The sequence below is a fragment of the Alosa pseudoharengus genome, unplaced genomic scaffold (genome assembly GCF_046254945.1).
Source record: "Alosa pseudoharengus isolate Yale_2024_CS ecotype anadromous, Long Island Sound unplaced genomic scaffold, YU_APseudo_1.1 YU_APseudo_1.1_scf_8, whole genome shotgun sequence".
NCBI lineage: Eukaryota > Metazoa > Chordata > Actinopteri > Clupeiformes > Clupeidae > Alosa > Alosa pseudoharengus.
Window position 1 is genome coordinate 27,151,614 of NW_027468870.1, and position 17,763 is coordinate 27,169,376.

The following is a 17,763-nucleotide window of genomic DNA, read 5'->3' on the forward strand; positions in this document are numbered from 1 at the left end:
ACCTAAACACATGTCTATACCCACAATGTCGGGAAATTCAGCATTTCCTCTAGGACTTGTTATAAAAAGCAGTATGTAGCTAAATGGGTACTTGACTTACTGTTTGACTGGTGTGTCATTTTATCACTGATATCACTGATCAGGAGGAGCTGAAAATGCCAGGATTACAGTGGATTCTCGTTCTCCACCCTTTTTAATGTTCAAGGGCCCACTGAAACCGTCCTCTTCAGAGAAGCATGGGTTTAGCTGGTGTTTTGCACGTTTTGTATGTTGAAAGATCACATGAGTGTGGTTGCAGCTACGTTAACTTTAACACTACTTCAGACATTCGCAGGTGAGTGAAGCAATTATCACACACCATCTTTCGCACATAAATGTGAGTTTTTTTTTATCATACACCTTTAATCCAACTTTATTCTGGTACTTTTTGTCACACTTTTGTCATTTTGGTCAATTAATCAGTAATCAGTGTGAGTCTAATAGTGCTATTCTGGTATTTCTTGGCTGCTGATCTTGATCATTTAGTCCTTAATCACTTGGTGTATCCCACTATTTCAGCGTTCCAGTTCCAGTCTGCAGCAGCTTTCACACAGGAAACACGAGTGCTGTTATTACAAAATCTGATGGCTAATGTACAACTGGTACACTGCTTATACATAATGTCACTGATAAAAAGTGCATGGTATGTGGAGGGGTTGATACAACCACAAAGAAAGGCTCATACAAGTCCATGCAATATAATGGCCAGCATCCTACATCAGAAATGGATGATGAAATGATGAGCTATACATAAAGCAGAATTTTAATCTCTGATCTTAAATGAATAAAAGATCTATTGAGTAGCGACTTGAAAGTTTTTATTTATATAAAAGAGATATTAGAAATATCTTGGTGCATCATCTTCTAATCTATTGTCATTTTGATGTCAGCACATTTAATTATTATCAAGAACATATTTCAATAACAATATGTCATCAGCCTGTCAGAGTTGTCAAAAAGTTTTCATTCCCACTCACATAGATTTCTAAGATTCATAATTAATTAAATTAAATTAACAGTAACATATTCTTAAACAAGATGAGATAGATGTTATAAATTTGTGTGAAAAGAGATGCACTCATTTAACAGTTTGATGCTCTTTAGACAGATGAAATACATAATAATCCTGGTTTTCTATACACAGAGAAGCTCAATTCTTTGAACTCTTTCTTTCCTCTGTTCCTCTCTCCTAGTCTCACTCACACACACACACACACACACACACAAACAAACACACACAATCTCCCAATAATTCCCTCCATGTCTTCATCCATCTCTCAGTATATCTGCTATGTCTCCTTTCTCTATGAACTTTTGTGTCTTACTGATGGCAGTATGCCGGACGTGATCAGTCATGTATTATAAACTGAGTGCAGGGATGCCCATTGGTCTCTGGATTAAACCCGCCTGGTAGAGAAAGGGATTTGGGTAATGGTATCTTTGCCCTTCAGCGCTGGTATTATATGCTCTGCCAAGAGTATTCACACCACTCAAACCTGGCTAAAGCTTTTGTTGAGGTGACTTGATGCAGACATATTCCCGGCTAATTTGAAGTCAATCACATTATCCTGTTATGTGAATCTGATGTTGTGTGTGTATAATAGCCTGTTTCCTTTCAATGTTGCTGTTCTTTTCCTAACTGCATCTTTCAACTTCATTTGACAGGATTATTTGATGTTTATGCATCTTTATGGAAGTAAATGGCATTGTGAGACTATTTAAGCACAATGTGCATACTGTAGGTCTACATAGCTGTCACCTAGCAGCAGCCTGCTCCAGATTTAATAACCGGCTTCAACATATTCAAGCCGGGAGTATGCATGTGAATGGGTTGTTGTCATGTTCTTGCCAAAGAGTAGCTCTCAAACAAGAGGGAAAAGCACTTGTTCATGCAGTGGCTCATTAAAAGTAAAAAAGTGCATTAAGCTGTACCCTCTGATTAAAGCTACAAGTTGACGAGGTAAACAGTAATTGCCAGTAATTGTGATAGCAAGATGCATTTCTTTTGTTTTGCTTTTTAAATTACACTTTTAACAGGAATAGTGTTGGGGGAGGGGGGTGTTATGTGGTTTGGGGAAAAAGCGAAATGCTGCACATTTCATCCTGGGGTAGCTTACACTTTTATGAATAAAAAAGAAAAGAAAAGGAAATTGACTTCCATATCATAAAATGTGTTTTTAAAGAATCTGATAAGGATTTTGAAAAGTGTGCAACCTGTGTAATAAATAGCCCATATGTGATGAGTTATGAGATACGTTGGTCAAGAGACTATTGGGCGCTCACATCATGTCAACTTCACTGTGAATTAGCATGTGTTATGTCCTCTCAAGGGGAAAACTGAAACAATCTGTAGTAATCTGTAATCTTTTATAACATGGCATTTTAGCTTTTCCCGAATCCCTTAACGGTGCTTGCTAATTCCCTGCCAAAACTATCAGTGGATTCCTTCCTTCTAATCTCCCATAATGCCTTATTCGATTATTGTCAATGCCCTCCATCCCTGCTCTTCCGTCCCTTAAAACACTTTAGTTTTTCAACAGAGCGAGTCAGATGGAGCGCAATCACAGTGTGCAAATCGACCAGGACTTACGCAAAAGCTTGGCTGCGCACTATATGCGCTCTGATCCCTCTGATATCTGTGTTTGAATTATGGAATATGCAAATAACAACAGTTGACCGTGGCTTTTTGTGTTTTGATTGTGCTCAAGGCATGGCTTTATTTTTTACTTGCCTTTTCCTGTCCTGGTAAGTACAAGGTCCCATTTTGCGGTTTCTTTCAGCATAGTTTGCCTTGATTTTGATGGCTTATAAGTTATATTTATCACAACTTTACGACTTCTTTAGCTCGTGTCAAGAAATCGACTCTTGTGTTTTGCTAATTTACAGTGTTGGGCATGTATGGGCACAACAACCGGATACCAACATCTATTTGGAAAATATAACGCGAATTTTGGATAGATTACTAGAGGGATATGACAACAGGCTGCGACCCGGATTTGGAGGTAGGCTACTCCAAACAATATGTTTCAAGCAGATCCTGTAAACGATAACCATATGTTGGAGTAAAAGTGCTAAGAACCTTTTCCTATGCGTAGTGAAGTACTTTCACACACAGATACAGAACAAGTACAATGTCTCACTCACTGTCACTGTATTGATGGAAAACATTACTTTTCAAAATGCAATTCATTCAGTTTAACACTTGCTCACTATTTCAAAGCAATTAGTCAGAATGTAATTTAATAGTACATGTCTAGTTTTAGCCCATAGACACTAACCTTTATGCATATAGAACTAAACTTCAAGGTTCAAGTTATTTTTTTTATGTCAATTGGGATTGTCTGGTTACTGGTTAGAGATGCTGCTCAACATGTTTTAACTAAAACTGTGACTTGCAGTTAAGACTAAGAATATTCATAGATATGCTTCATAAATACTGCTATTGTCTTGTGGGTGTTCTTTGTTGAAAAGTTTGTGTTTCTAAGATTTATCATCACAGCAATATCTTTATAGGTCCTGTGACTGAAGTCAAAACAGACATCTTTGTCACCAGCTTCGGTCCTGTGTCTGATGTTGAAATGGTATGTAGGGGGATGGCTGCCTGTGGCATTCACCAACTGTCCCGCCACCATGCAATATTGCTATAGAGACTCAATGTATACACGCTCAGTCTAATGGCTCATGCTATCTTTGACAAGATTGCGGACTTTAATTGCTCGATACTCCCGGTTCTTGTGTGTCGGTTCTAGTGCGTCTGCAGCCCTGGAATGCTAGAATGAGCTTCATGGGTTCATTATTCTGGCATTTGGGCAGGATGTCATTAGAACAGCTTAGAGATTTTAATCTGGTTGACAATCCCTGTCAGTGAGGGTCCAGGCTGAGCATGTTATTTCCTTTACACACTATACTGTTTTTCACAGCATCTAAATCTACCTCAGACACCATGTGATATATTGTGGCAATCTGATAGGCAGTATAGATAAGACTCTCTTAGTCCGTTAAACCATGCCATGGCCAATGCTTTCCGGATTTGAAAATGAAACATTTATGATTATGCTTCTGATCATTACTGTAATCTAAATGCATGGAGTTGTCCCACTATAGCTCTGGATGGGACACACATGATGCAGATCAAGATCAAACAAAACCCCATTTTCATTTGAATATAACCGTTTCCCCCCCTTTAAGCCAGAATTAAAATGGTTTTATGAATCATGTTTCATGAAAACAAAAACCACCACCAACAAGTGCGTGTGTGCATTTAGGAGTACACAATGGACGTGTTTTTCCGACAAACATGGATAGATGAAAGGCTCAAATTTGACGGCCCCATTGAGATCCTGCGGCTCAACAACCTCATGGTCAGTAAAATCTGGACGCCGGACACATTCTTCCGGAATGGCAAGAGGTCCATATCCCACAACATGACCACTCCCAACAAGCTGTTCCGCATCATGCAGAACGGAACTATCCTCTACACCATGAGGTACACTCTGCTTCAGTGCTCTCCAAGTCACGCAACAGAATACGACAGAAAAAAAAACAAAGCCTACATAGCAAATACCCATGAGTAGTATCTGAAAAACAGTGTTTATTTCATATAATCCAGTATTAAGCATTGTGGAAGGGCTTACTTTCATGTTGTTGGCTGATACTGTAGTGTTACTGTAACAATTGCACAAGTGATACTGTATCTATCTAGTAATCCGATTGACTGTTTCCAGGTTAACTATCAATGCAGAATGCCCAATGAGACTGATAAACTTCCCAATGGACGGACACTCTTGCCCACTAAAGTTTGGCAGTTGTAAGTCATAGCAGGCCTTTAACGTCAGAAAATAAATCAGTTGAGTAATGCGGTGATATTATTAATTAAGATTTCTTTGTTTCCATGACAGACGCCTATCCTATCAGTGAAATAGTATACACGTGGAAGAAGGGCCCGCTGTTTTCAGTAGAAGTACCGCAAGAGTCTTCAAGTCTGCTGCAGTACGACCTGATAGGACAGACAGTTTCCAGCGAGCGGTTAAAATCCAACACAGGCAAGCACCACAGCTCCTGAAACCAGCCACAGGGCACAAAAAATACATACAGGCTGCCTTTTACACATTGGAAACATATGCATATTTTAAATGTCTAAATCTTAATGTATAGACAATGATCAACAGTGATGTTGAAGTGGTATTTTCAGACCATATGTTGTTTTATTCTGAAGCACATTAGCTTCTGGTGTATTGAGTGTGGGAAATGGGCATGATGGATATATATAACTAATATGCTAACTTTTACTGTATTGTTAACCCTCACATAATAGGCATGCAATTCCACTTCAATAGTAACTGATGTTTCCTCTGAGAAAATCTGTTGTTTACCTCAATGCATCAGCTGTTGTTTATGCTGTTTGTTCGTTTGCTTGTTTGTTGAACAGGTGAATATGTGGTTATGACAGTCCACTTCCACTTGCAACGGAAGATGGGCTTTTTCCTGATCCAGACCTACATCCCGTGCATAATGACGGTCATCCTTGCCCAGGTGTCCTTCTGGATCAATAAAGAGTCGGTACCTGCCCGCACTGTCTTTGGTAAGTCGTCATCGGGATGTTTTTTTTTCTAATGTCTTCTAAATTTGTGTTAGAAATGTGTACACTAGCATACTGAAAATGAGTTTTGGTATATATATATATATATATATATATATATATATCTATATATATATATATATAATCCCTTATGCTTTCTCTCTGTATATACACACACACATAAAAAGCATAAGAGATTACGTAGTCCTTTTTCTTTTATCTCCTTTTGTGCTGAGCCCTGTTATATACTTCAGATCAGATAAGAATGTTTGCACGTTGCCTTCATTGTCATTGCCACAGTGATAGTGCCATAGCCACTGCCATACTTTCACACAGTAACTCATTGCCACCTGCTGACTTGGTTAAAAGCTGGCTGACTAATGAGGACATGTTGCCCATTACTGGTCCCTGGCCTGCATGCTGTGGGAGTAAAATGACTGCACTACTTTGATCCTAATGCTGCTCATATCAGAACAGGGAAGAACATTTAAATGAGCCTTATTGGACAGCTTTGGGGAATACTCAATTCTGATTGGTCAATTTAGCCACTTAAGTGGTTAATTACGTGAGTAACAACCGTGAGTTGGCATAATTCACTGTTTTATGGAGGGTTTCGTACCAATTGGTAGATATCCTGTGGCAAATTATCGATGTCTTTGTTAAGTGGCTATGTAATCAGGACGATATGTATCAGTGATTACTGTAAAAACAAACCTCTTGAGTTGGTACAAACCCCCTTTATGGTCTGTGCCCCATTGTGGGAGGTTGTGAGCAATAGTGACTGATTGTACCTGTTTATGCTTTAAGTACTCATTGGTTTAAATTGACCACAGTTGTTCAGCGCAGCTCCTTACCTTGTAGATTTTATCCAAGAAGCTGGAAACTCAAAAGCCTCATTGACATTCATTTGATCTGTTTTAAATGTGCACTACTAGTCCTTTTTGGAGTGCTTGAAAGAAGCATGTCTTTTGTAGAGTCTTTTGTAGATTATTTCCATCTCTACAAACTAGCGCCGTTGTGGGAGATACTGATCTTTGAACAGGGAAATAGAAGATCCTGTTCCTGTAGATCAGCGTGTTTGCACAAAATGGATTAACCTTTGGGTTCTCGCCACTGTTTCTTCTGTTTGAAAAAAAACAACAAAAAAACGAGTCGGCAGATAGGAAATGTTTGATTACGACATTTTCGCTTCAAATATTTATACTTACTCCAGAGGGAAGATAGTTTTATCCTCTTTAAGTACTGTATGTGTTGTTTGCACAGATGCATAGAGACGCATAGAGATGCATGCTCCCACATGGGGACGATATTTGAACTTTTTCAGTGCTGTGATGGTGAACTAGCATCTGTGTGATAATGTAGAGCGAGAATGATCAAGAAAAGCAAAAGAGAGATGTACAGTAGAGGAGTACAAAGAGAGGGAAGATGGTATATGTGGTTATGTGAGGAAGAGGGCTATCTGTAAAGAGGATGTTGTGTTGTATGCAGAGGCACAGGCAGGGCTGTTGACTGGCTGGCTGGCTGGCTGGCTTGGCTTGGCTTGGCTGGTTCCGCTGGCTGGTTGGATGACTGACTGACTGCCTCTCTTAAGAGCTCAAAAGTCCCCGAGCGCCGTGCTGAGAGTGTGCACCAAGCAAGCTTCATTTGACTCAGGCTTTTTACATGGAGAAGTATACAAATGCCTGAAGGGCTTTTTATTCATCTCTCTCTCTCCCTTTTTTTTTCTCTCTCTCTCTCTCCCTTCATCTCTCTCCCTCCCTCACTTGTATTTCCTGTTGATTTTAACCCTCATGCTTTCCCTCTGCCTATGTGGCAGGTTTCATGAAAACAATTCTCTTTGACCATCTGTATCCATCCTGGGTTGATGCTGTGAGTACAGGTCATTATGGTTCTTTGAAATAAATGAAATATCATTCCACGGGCCCTAATTTAAACGCCAGACAAAGTGCTAGATCTAAAACTGTTTTGTGGCATGGGGGAGCACTGAGCAGATTCATCAGTGTTCAGGGTTGAGGTTTTGCTCATGGTGTTAAGTGAGCAAATTGATTTTGCCTAGTTATTACATTAGCTTTGGTCAGGCTTAAGACTTTGCATGTGGCCCGTCATTCAAATGAGGGCTCCACATGTCTTATGCATTGAAATATTGCCTTTGTTTCATGGCACCAGCCCATACACCAGCCCCCCCCCCCCCCCTCCCCTACCTACACAGCACATTATTTCATCAGGAAGCTTCTCCAACACACATCCCCAACATACTTACAGCACACTGCCCCCCCCCCCAATACACAGCACATTGTCTCATGAGGAAGCTTCTCCAACACACATATTGCACACTGCCCTCTCCCCACATACACAGCACACTATCCCATCTCCCCTGTCATCCCCCCAACACACACACCAAGACCCCTGCAGGTGGGTTAGCCCCTTGAGCCGTGGATCTGCCCAAGGTTTCTTCCTTGGTAAGGGAGTTTTTCCTTGCCCCTGTTGCTCTTGGGTGCTCCTTGTTGGTGCCCCCCCCAATCCCAATCCTCCCCCACCTTTCTTATGCAGCCCTTGCCACTTAATCTACTAAACCCCGCTTCTACTGCACTTTTTACCCCCCCCCCCATAAATGCACAAATAGGCTGACACCAGACATAATTTCACTGCATTTCTTACTTCCAGTAAATATATGCATGTGACAATAAACTTCCTTGTACTCCTTGTACTCCTTGTACTTGTACTCCTTGTACCTGCTGGCTCTCTGAGCGGAGTTAGTAAGTGTGCAGAATCTGCTTCTAAATCAATCTGGGAACTGTAGTGTACAGTCATGGAGAAGTCTAAGAAACAGATTAGACTGTGTCCGTAGGGAAAGTAGAATAATTTCTGGGCTGAGACCATGAAGCTCACAAACGCTAATAGATGGCTTATTGGTAGATGGGATACAGTAGGAAACACTGATGATTAGATGGGAGAGTTGTATAGTTGGATCTCCACAAAGGCATAATGGACTCAACTGCAGGATCCCCCATGGTTTAAACCCAATGACAATCAGATTTATGCTAATGGTACATTATGCAATGGACATGCTTAATGGCCACTCCATCTTGATAGCAGTGAAGGGTCAATACATCCATGCATATCAGTAATGGATCAACTCCGACCATGAGTGTTTGATGAAATAAAAATAAATATATATCAGGAGCAGATCTTTTCAATGGGAATGCCTCGTGTGCATGAAGAGTATTTGTAGATTGTGCAACAATGGACTATATTTGGGAGTGTATCGAGGCAGCTTTATAGATACAGATGTTTATTTTGTTCTAAATCCTTATAATCCTGAACCACATGGCTGGCCTTGACATTGTTGATGTTTGAGGTTTGAAACTGAACCGTTGTTTCATTTGGTGTTGATGTGTTTGAAAAGCGAAGTCTATCATTTGTGTCAGTGGGCATTAGGCCAATGCAATAAACTCACACCATGTCTGTTTTGAGATTTGCCATTGCCAAAAAGAGTAGAGTTGTGAAATGTGATACCTTGGGGATTTTGTTCTTAAATCTCAATCAGAAGGGTGAAATAGAAAAGGCCCTTTGGTGGAATCCCATTTTGTTCTGTCATCTGTAAGACAGAAAAATACCGAAAACCTTCACCAAATGCTTCCCTTGCTGATCTCCTCACAAAAAGACACATTGTTTGGCCTCCACACAGGTGGTCTGGCCAAAGCTTAACTATTTATCATTCAGCATTTTGTCTTTTGGGCCCTTGCCTTTACTTCCCCCCATTGTAACAAAGAGAACCTTGAACCTTGAATTGGTCTGGAATTAGTCTTGAATGGTTCCTTGCAATCTCATGGTTTCATTAAAATCTAAATTATCTGTGCATAGTTGTAGACCAACTACACTGTAGTCTGTATTACCTTGAATCTCCCACCTATCCTGGTGCACCAGCTGACCAATTACAGGAGAGCTGGGTAGGAGGACATTGTTAGGTTTGGAGCATTGCAGGATATAATGTCTCCATTTTGGAGATGTGGGTCTCCTCGTTTTGGTTCTCTTCCCTCTTGCTTTCCAGTTCTGGACAAGGCCATTCTGCTCATTGGTCTCTCTCTCTCTCTCTCTCTCTCTCTCTCTCTCTCTCTCTCTCTCTCTCTCTCTCTCTCTCTGTGCACTTTCTCTTTCTCTGTCTCTCCCCCTCCTACATTGCACTGCATTTTAAAACCTTTGTTTTAAAGATGTTTGCTGCACTTTATGACACAATTTATTAAGCGTTTAATGCAAAAGTTTAATTTCACTGCTGGTTACACTCCAGGAAGTCATTTAGCAAGAAGTTCAGAAATGGATGTCAATGGGATCCTTTCCAAACAGACCTGATGAGCAAATTCAAATTTGCAACAGTTTAGAGTGGGTTCACCCAGTCTAGTGTCATCTCACTACTGTGCCACTAGCTGACAAACTACTTGGTAATATTGGAGGTCAAGTTTCTCGCAATATTTACCACTGATGCACTGTTCTGCCAAAGTGTTTCTCTTCACCAGGATGCTTTTAAGCTGCCTTACACATTATGTCCCTATACATTATATGACATAAAGTATATAAAATCACCTTATAGCTTTTCAGCCTTTAACATTGCTGTTGGTGTCTCTTGGGGTGCAAAAAGACAGGAGTGGAGCTGAGACCTTGGCTTGTCACATGGGTTGCAGTGAATTTAATGGTGGCCTTTTACTCGGACAGTGAAAGCTATCAGGGATCTGGAACACAAGGGCACTTCATGGTGGAACTGAATAATAGTTGGCACTAAAGCAAAGCTTTTCTGCTGTGTTGACTTGACTGCGCCAAATGCCAAACAGAATAAGAGATAAAGTCTGACGTGGTGTACCGACACAAGAAAATAATGGACACAGCAAAGACAAAAAGCTCCACAAGGTTTCTTTTTTACACTGCCAGTGTTATTTTCACTGAGTTATACATTCTTGAATTTCCTCTTGGGGATCAATAAAGTATCTATCTATCTATCTATCTATCTATCTATCTATCTATCTATCTATCTATCTATCTATCTATCTATCTATTTTTCTGTATATTGGGATCACCTCTGTAACGTCCCGGCTCGAGGACGAGACAAAAACAAGGGCACACGCCACACCGCAGAGAAGATTAACAATCATTTATTAAGATCGTTTAACATAACAAACCAAATAATTAGAAAAACCCTGAATATGTCAGTAGAGTCAGTGGTGTAGGCAAATGTATGAATGCATTGAGTAAATATAGTGGTGCTAAATAAATTAAAGAAAAAAAACCCAAAACCTAACAAAACCAAGACTCAGGTTTGCTGCTGCCACCAACAACCCTACGCTCTCTAACCCACAATGCATCAGGGTGCCTTTTAAAGACACCCTGGACACCAGGTGTCCTAACAATGAATCAATTAGAGGTGGAGACGAGCAGGCCAAGCTGAAGAGGACGCCATGTACTCGTCACAACCTCAAATGGCACTATCCTGCTGATAAGTCAGTTACTTCATAATGTACATGTCTATCCTTTTGTAAACATATTACTTTCATGTCAGCATCCAAGAATTTGTTTGTGGTACAACTGTTAGTTTTGTTCCACAGATGAATATATTTATTCATGAATTGGACTCAGCCCAAACTTCCTGTGCTAGTTTTATTATTGTCCCATTGCTCAGAGTTCTGTTACCAGATCTGCACTTCCACAGGCTGACCCAAACCCTTCAGTACTCATGTAAGACCATGTTCAGTTCTCAAAAGTCCCTCAGACAAGCAGTTTGTGTGTTGGAAAAGATGCGGCTAACTCATCCTCATTGGTGCTTTATCTAATGTCATCATATTTTTTAGACCTGTTTAAAACCCTGAATTAACACGAAACTGCCGTCTATTCAATCATATCTTTCTATGTTATTCACTTATTTTGCCCACTGGTTGCATTTATTTCTGTTGAAAGGTGACCATAAACACAAGCGATATCTGCCAAACCAATCAGAAATGTTGATTTTGAGAATATAACATAATTTGACCCTTTGCACATGAACTTGAAATGTATTACACCTAGTAGGACTTTATTCAGGGATGTAGGATCTTTAGGGGCTGCAGAAAAATGTGTAAATCTATACAGTAAATTGTATTAATGAACTCATCTGACTGTATTAAGCTGGGGTTTCCTCAAATTTGATGTTCAACCTATCAATCTCTCCCTGAGTGTTAGCTTTGCTGGCTTTGATTTATTGGTCCTCGACTGAAGGCGAATCATCTTGGGCCACATGAAATGCCTGAATAGTCGGTCATCATTTATCCCGGAGCTATTTCTCTGCATGCGAGTCCATGTATGTTCAGAGCTAAATGGCCTATTGAACGGCGCTGACACGAGACGTTGGGTGGCTTGGTCTCTCAAAGTCCCATTACAGCGCAAGTGTCCCCCGCACCCCCCCCCCCCCAAACACACACACACACACACTCATCCCCCACGCCGCTCTGATCCTTTCTTTCCCAATGATAATGGACTTCAGCCCTCAAGGCACCGTTAGACCACAGGACCAACTGTAGGAGAATAATACAGTCCCTTATTTATTTTTCTCTCTCTTTTCCTCTAGTTCTATCTTTCTCTCTGTCCCCCATCCTTTTTTCTCATTTCCTCCTCTCTCTCTCTCTCTCTCTCTCACATCTCTCAGTCACTCTTTGCCTCTCTTTCTCTTCTCCTCTCTCTTTTCCTCTCTCTTCCATCTCTCTCTTTCCCTCTCTTTACCTTGCTCACTCTGTCTTTCTTGAAGACTAAAAGCTTGTCTTTGTTTTCTGTCGACCAGGCATCACCACGGTGCTCACCATGACGACGCTGAGCATCAGCGCCCGGCACTCCCTGCCCAAGGTGTCCTACGCCACAGCCATGGACTGGTTCATCGCTGTCTGCTTCGCCTTTGTCTTCTCGGCACTCATTGAGTTTGCGGCGGTCAACTACTTCTCCACACTTCAGGCCAACCGGGAGATGCGCAAGGCCGCAGCATTGAGGGCAGCCGCTCAGGAGGCCATGGGTGGCGGCACCACTGACGGTCAAGTGCTCTCGGTAAGCTTTAACTTTAGTTGTTCTAACGTGACCCCCAGACACCCTTAGTGCCTGTTCTTCTAACAAGGCCCTGACCCCCCCACCCTCCATCTCCCAGTAATCCCAGTTGATCTAACATGACCTCAAATAAGTGATCTTGGTTGGACTGTTCCTCTAGCATGACCCTCCCTCCTATAATCTGTTTCAGCAGAACCTCCACCCCCACTCTCTGTTCTCTGTCGCTTCTGTTGCTCTCTTTCTCTCTCTTTCTCTCTCTCTCTCTCTCTCTCTTTCCCTCTTCGTCCCACTTTTTACACTCCCCCTCTCTCTGTCTCTCTCTCTCTCTCAATTCAATTTTAATTCAAAAGTGATTTATTAGCATGACAAATAGGTAGACATCTGTATTGCCAAAGCAATTATTACATACATTGAACATACAGGTATAAGATATGGACATAACAACAGACAAGGAAAGTATCAGTGAAATATGTGCCTAAACAGACATTTATATAGGCAGCCTATAGTATGAATTATCATAATGTCATTTCATTTTTAAACAAAGGATAGTGAGGGTGCGTGTATGTGTGGCTAGAGATATATCAGTGTGTGTGTGTGTGTGTGCGTGTATGTGTGTGTGTGTTTCTGTGTGAGGATATGTACAAATGTAGGTTCAATGTAAGTCACTCACTGTCCCTCAGTTGGTGACAGACAAGGATGTACTGGGCAGCTATGATACAGCTGGATTTTTCTTCACCCAAAATAAAAGGTAATTTGCTTTGGATTGGTAGTCATAAAATTAGGATATTTTTCTTAAAATTTTGGGAAGTAGATTTCACGGATTTCTCTCTCTCTCTCTCTCTATATCTTTCTCTCAGTCCTACTCCCTCACTCTGTCATTTTTCTATTTCTCACTTTTTCCCTCCAGTTAAGTCTATTTCTCCCCATTTCTGTGCCTTGCCTCTCTCATTCCTTTCTCTCTCTCTCTCTCTATCTCTCTCTCCCTCTCTATCTTCTCTTCCCCATTCCCTCTTTGCCTTTTCTCTCTCCTCTCACTCTCTCATACCTCCCTCCCTTCTCTCTCTCTCTCTCTCTCCACCTCTCTCTATCTTCTCATCCCCATTCCCTCTTTGCCTTTTCTCTCTCCTCTCACTCTTTCATACCTCCCTCCCTCCTTTTTTCGGCCTCTCCCCTCTCCTGTCTTCCCCCCCCCCTCTCTCTCTCTCCCATCCCTCCTCTGTGGCCCTGTTCCTCTCTCCCCTTGACTCTCTTGATAGCGCGTGGCCCAGACATGAAGAGACAGCCAGTGGTTTCCCGATCCCTGCTGCAGCACAGATTATGTAAGGGGATAGATTAAGCAAATATCCCGGCAAATCATCGCAAGGCTCACGAGGAGCTTCCGTGCTCGCAAGAGATGACAGGCCACTGGCTGCAGTTCTAGTAGCTCTTACAGTGATGAAGTAATAGGCGAAAAAAAAAGCGAAAGAGAAAAGAAAGAGGGAAAAAAAGAGAGAAACTGAAGCAGGGAGATCTCTCTAAGGAACATGGCGAATGAAAGACACGTCAAGGAGAGAGGAGCCCTCTTCCTTGAAACAGAATAATCATCTTGTGGATGTGTTTTTTTTTTTTTTTTTTTGGATGGCAATGTAATGATGGCTAACATGTCAACGTGAAGAGCCGTATTCATTTTAGGCCTGAGCAAATGTTGCATAACGACCAAGGCACTTGCAGCACTTCTTTAAGGTTGTGTTATGTCTGATTTTAATTCAACTAAACTCAATATACACAACTTTTTAACTTGAGAAATCATGGTATTCCCATAGCACACAAACAAATTGAAGGAAGTCTTGTATGACTCATTTTATAAAAACAAAACAAAACAAAAACCTGCATTTTTGCATTAATAGTATTACAAATTTCAAAGGTGAAAAAAGGATTTCAGATAAACATGGTGACCTATGAAGTAATGGCAGCCCGTGCTCTTGCTGCTCAGATTGGGCAGGCACATATGAAAGTGTGCCATCAGCCCTGGGCTCGTGCCCGCGTGAGCCAGCGCCTGTCGTCCTTGTAAAAATAGCTCCGGTTTAAGCGCGGGGCGAGCCACATGCTCACTCCATGTTGCCCCAGCATGAGGGGGGAAGCCTGGGCAGCCACAGCTGCCTCTCCTGGAGCTGAGCTACTCCTCCATGGACCAGAGTCAGAGGGGGGAGGGATGCTGGCCAGGCCTGGACCCAGCAGGACCATCAGCCCAGGCACCCCACCATCTTATTACTCACTTGGCCATCATTTACACATGCTGTGTTAGGTTACTTTGTGTCTTTTACACATCTAAATGTATTTTTTTGTTCATGTAGTAGTTAGACATGGCAGAAAAAGGTATGTAATAGCAGGAAAGTATGTAAAATATATGCAAAAAAATGTAATGCTGTTTTGTATACTGCAGACCTACCTTATTAGAAATGTATAATCACAAATAAATAAACTGCAATTTTTCTCTTTTCTGTGTCCCTGTTTGACTTTTTTAGTATGCCGCTACAGTATGCTAGACTGTGTGAACATGGCTTTGTAATGCTATCACAGTCACTGATGCTAACAAACCACTATCAAAGTGATTTCTACCTCACTGTTTTGTAACTGTAACTGTGATTTCTACCTAAGTAATAACTATTCTGTCTTCATGTACCGTAACTGTGTATGTATCCAGAACAGGAACCTGCTGGAAACCAGTTTTTAAACTAAGTCAGGCCCGTTTAAACTATAACTTAATGTTACTTTTAATCTTTTCCTGTATAATAAATGAAATTAAATGATATAACTGTAACTGTGCTTTAACTGTAGCTCAAACTGAAGCCTGTCTGTCCTCTTTGCTTTTTGTTGTGTCCATCTCAGCCTCACCTGGACCCTGCTGGCGTCCTGAAGAAGCGCCTGAACTCGGCGGGCCGTCTGGAGCCTCCGGGGCCCAAGTTTGGGCCCCAGATGGCCAACTACCGGCCGCAGGGCTCGGCCACACCCGCCAACAACGTGTTCGGCAGCACCAGCATCATCGACAAGTACTCGCGCATCCTCTTCCCCCTCTCGTTTGGCGCCTTCAACCTCGTCTACTGGATCGTATATCTCACCAAAGACACCATGGAGTCTAGGTAAGTGGATTAGTTAAGTGGTGGGGGGGTTATACCATAACAGGCTCTTAATCTCGCTAACTTGATCCTGACACTAGAGAAAGCGGAATGTTCTTGAGTTGCACACATGCGGTGGTTCTTATCATGGCCTGTAAGCTGACCATGCTTACTGTGTTCATGAATATGTTATGTTATGCTGAGTTGAATAGAAATTATATCATTATGTCATATCATATTATATGATCAAAGGGCTGTTTTTTTCTCTGGAAAAATCCTATAATCAGTGCTTGTATTAAAATCTAGGCAAATCTCATCAAATTACCTCTTTTTTTCTTAATGGTTCCCATATGAGCTTTTTATTAAAGGAAGGAAGGGTTTGACAACAGTAAGGTCAGCCAATTGCCAACCACTCATTTTGCCTTTTAATAGCTTAAATATGGCAAATGGCATACGTTTTATATGCAATTCCCCAACCTATCCCATCATTTGTGTCACAGCCTCCAGAAAGAAATGTACCCATCAGATTTAGTGCAAGAAAGACCCAATGGGGCACCTCTTTGTCTCTGTAAAATGAACAAAATGTGCCATAACAACTGGTGCCAATGTGTGATATTCTCGCCACATGGGTGATAATCATGGCTTCTCTGCAGGCTACTGTATGCTTACTGTGTGCATGACTATTGCATCTCATGCATGCAAATATTGTATCATGCAATCATATGGTCAAAGTCTTATTCCCACAAAACCACTAAGAAGGTGATGATTGAGAATTGTGCCTTTTCTTTTGTCAAAGGCTAGTGAGCAAGGTTTTTTGTTCTTCCCTGACTGAGCAACTGAGCAATCACTTTGCGCCAGTGCTGAGTTACTGTAATGTCCGACCACAAAATCTTTCCATTCACTGATAACTGCCATAAATTCCGTTGTGTAATCCCCCCTGATGCGGCATAACGTTTGTGTCACACCCTTCAGAAAGACATGAAGCCATCAGATTTAGGGCCATAAAGGGACTCAGAGGAGCCCTACTGGGGTGATCTGTAAAAGAAGAGAAATGTACCATAACGACTCTATGATATCTACGCGATATTAGTGCCGCGGGGTCCGATAATGTCCTGCCAGTGTGACGCGGACAACTCATCATCTCGTCACAGTAACGTTACAAGGTGCTGCGGCTCCTATAACCCACGCACAGTGCAGCGCAAAAGAACCATTGGAAAGCACTGGGTCCAGTCCCAGCCAAAACACTACTCTCTGTTGGCCTTCAGAAGAAGAATATGCCTCAGACTCTTATGAGGTCATGAATTATGTATAAGGATATCGTGCACAGTCTTTTTTTCTCTAGTCTAATTAACAGTTATATGTGGCATGGTGAGAGCCACCCAAGTTGAGAGGTAGCTGGAGGAACGCATTGTGCCGTATGTATTTTTAATTACGAGGCTGTTGCCTCCAGGTCTGAGATCTCGCTCTGTTTCAAAGAGAGGAGTATCTGGAAAAGTGCAGTTGTGTCATGGCCTATAAGCAGGGCTGTAAGCATACTTTTTTTCTGCATGTCTCTCTCTCCCTCACATACACACACACACACACACACACACACACACACACACAGTGTTCGAAACGGGTAAAGTTGCTGCCTTTTAAGATATCTAACTGGGGAGCGAGGCAGCAAGTGCGGTTCGAAACCGAAAAAACTAATTCTGCTGCCTTCTAAGATATCTTAGAATTTCCAAATAACGGCCATTTTTGGAGGCAGCTTCGATGCACACATCATGCTCCCTCCTACCCATAATCCCTTGCGGCAACGTCTGAAACAGCTGTGAAAGGTAAACAAACATGGCAGATGACATCGGTAATGGCTGCTGAATCTGTTTAAAATATCATTTGTGTGACCTTATTATGACCGCTGCGCAGCGAAGCATCGGTCATATAGGTTTAGTCAGATTTTTTTTTTTTTTTTCTTTTTCGCATGTCCAAATTTCCGTCAAGGATTCCCGGGACACT

At 41.7% G+C, this 17,763-nt stretch overlaps 1 protein-coding gene across 1 annotated transcript; it reads left to right on the forward strand.

Annotated features, from left to right (window-relative positions):
- Positions 1-2,624: 2,624 nt before the first annotated feature.
- gabra6b (gamma-aminobutyric acid type A receptor subunit alpha6b) lies at positions 2,625-15,793 on the forward strand. The gene is made up of 9 exons (XM_076274360.1): positions 2,625-2,784; positions 2,926-3,041; positions 3,553-3,620; positions 4,305-4,525; positions 4,764-4,846; positions 4,938-5,081; positions 5,468-5,620; positions 12,417-12,673; positions 15,539-15,793. The coding sequence occupies exons 1-9, from the start codon at positions 2,696-2,698 to the stop codon at positions 15,791-15,793; spliced, it is 1,386 nt and encodes a 461-aa protein (XP_076130475.1). The 5' UTR covers positions 2,625-2,695.
- The last annotated feature ends 1,970 nt before the right edge of the window (positions 15,794-17,763 follow it).

Bases quoted from the DNA above. Each gene is read 5' to 3' on its own strand.
- gabra6b (XM_076274360.1), top strand. From the start codon at position 2,696: ATGCAAATAACAACAGTTGACCGTGGCTTTTTGTGTTTTGATTGTGCT. The intron at 5,082-5,467 runs GCAAGCACCACA...TTTGTTGAACAG, and splicing joins GCGGTTAAAATCCAACACAG to GTGAATATGTGGTTATGACA. The intron at 12,674-15,538 runs GTAAGCTTTAAC...TGTCCATCTCAG, and splicing joins CTGACGGTCAAGTGCTCTCG to CCTCACCTGGACCCTGCTGG.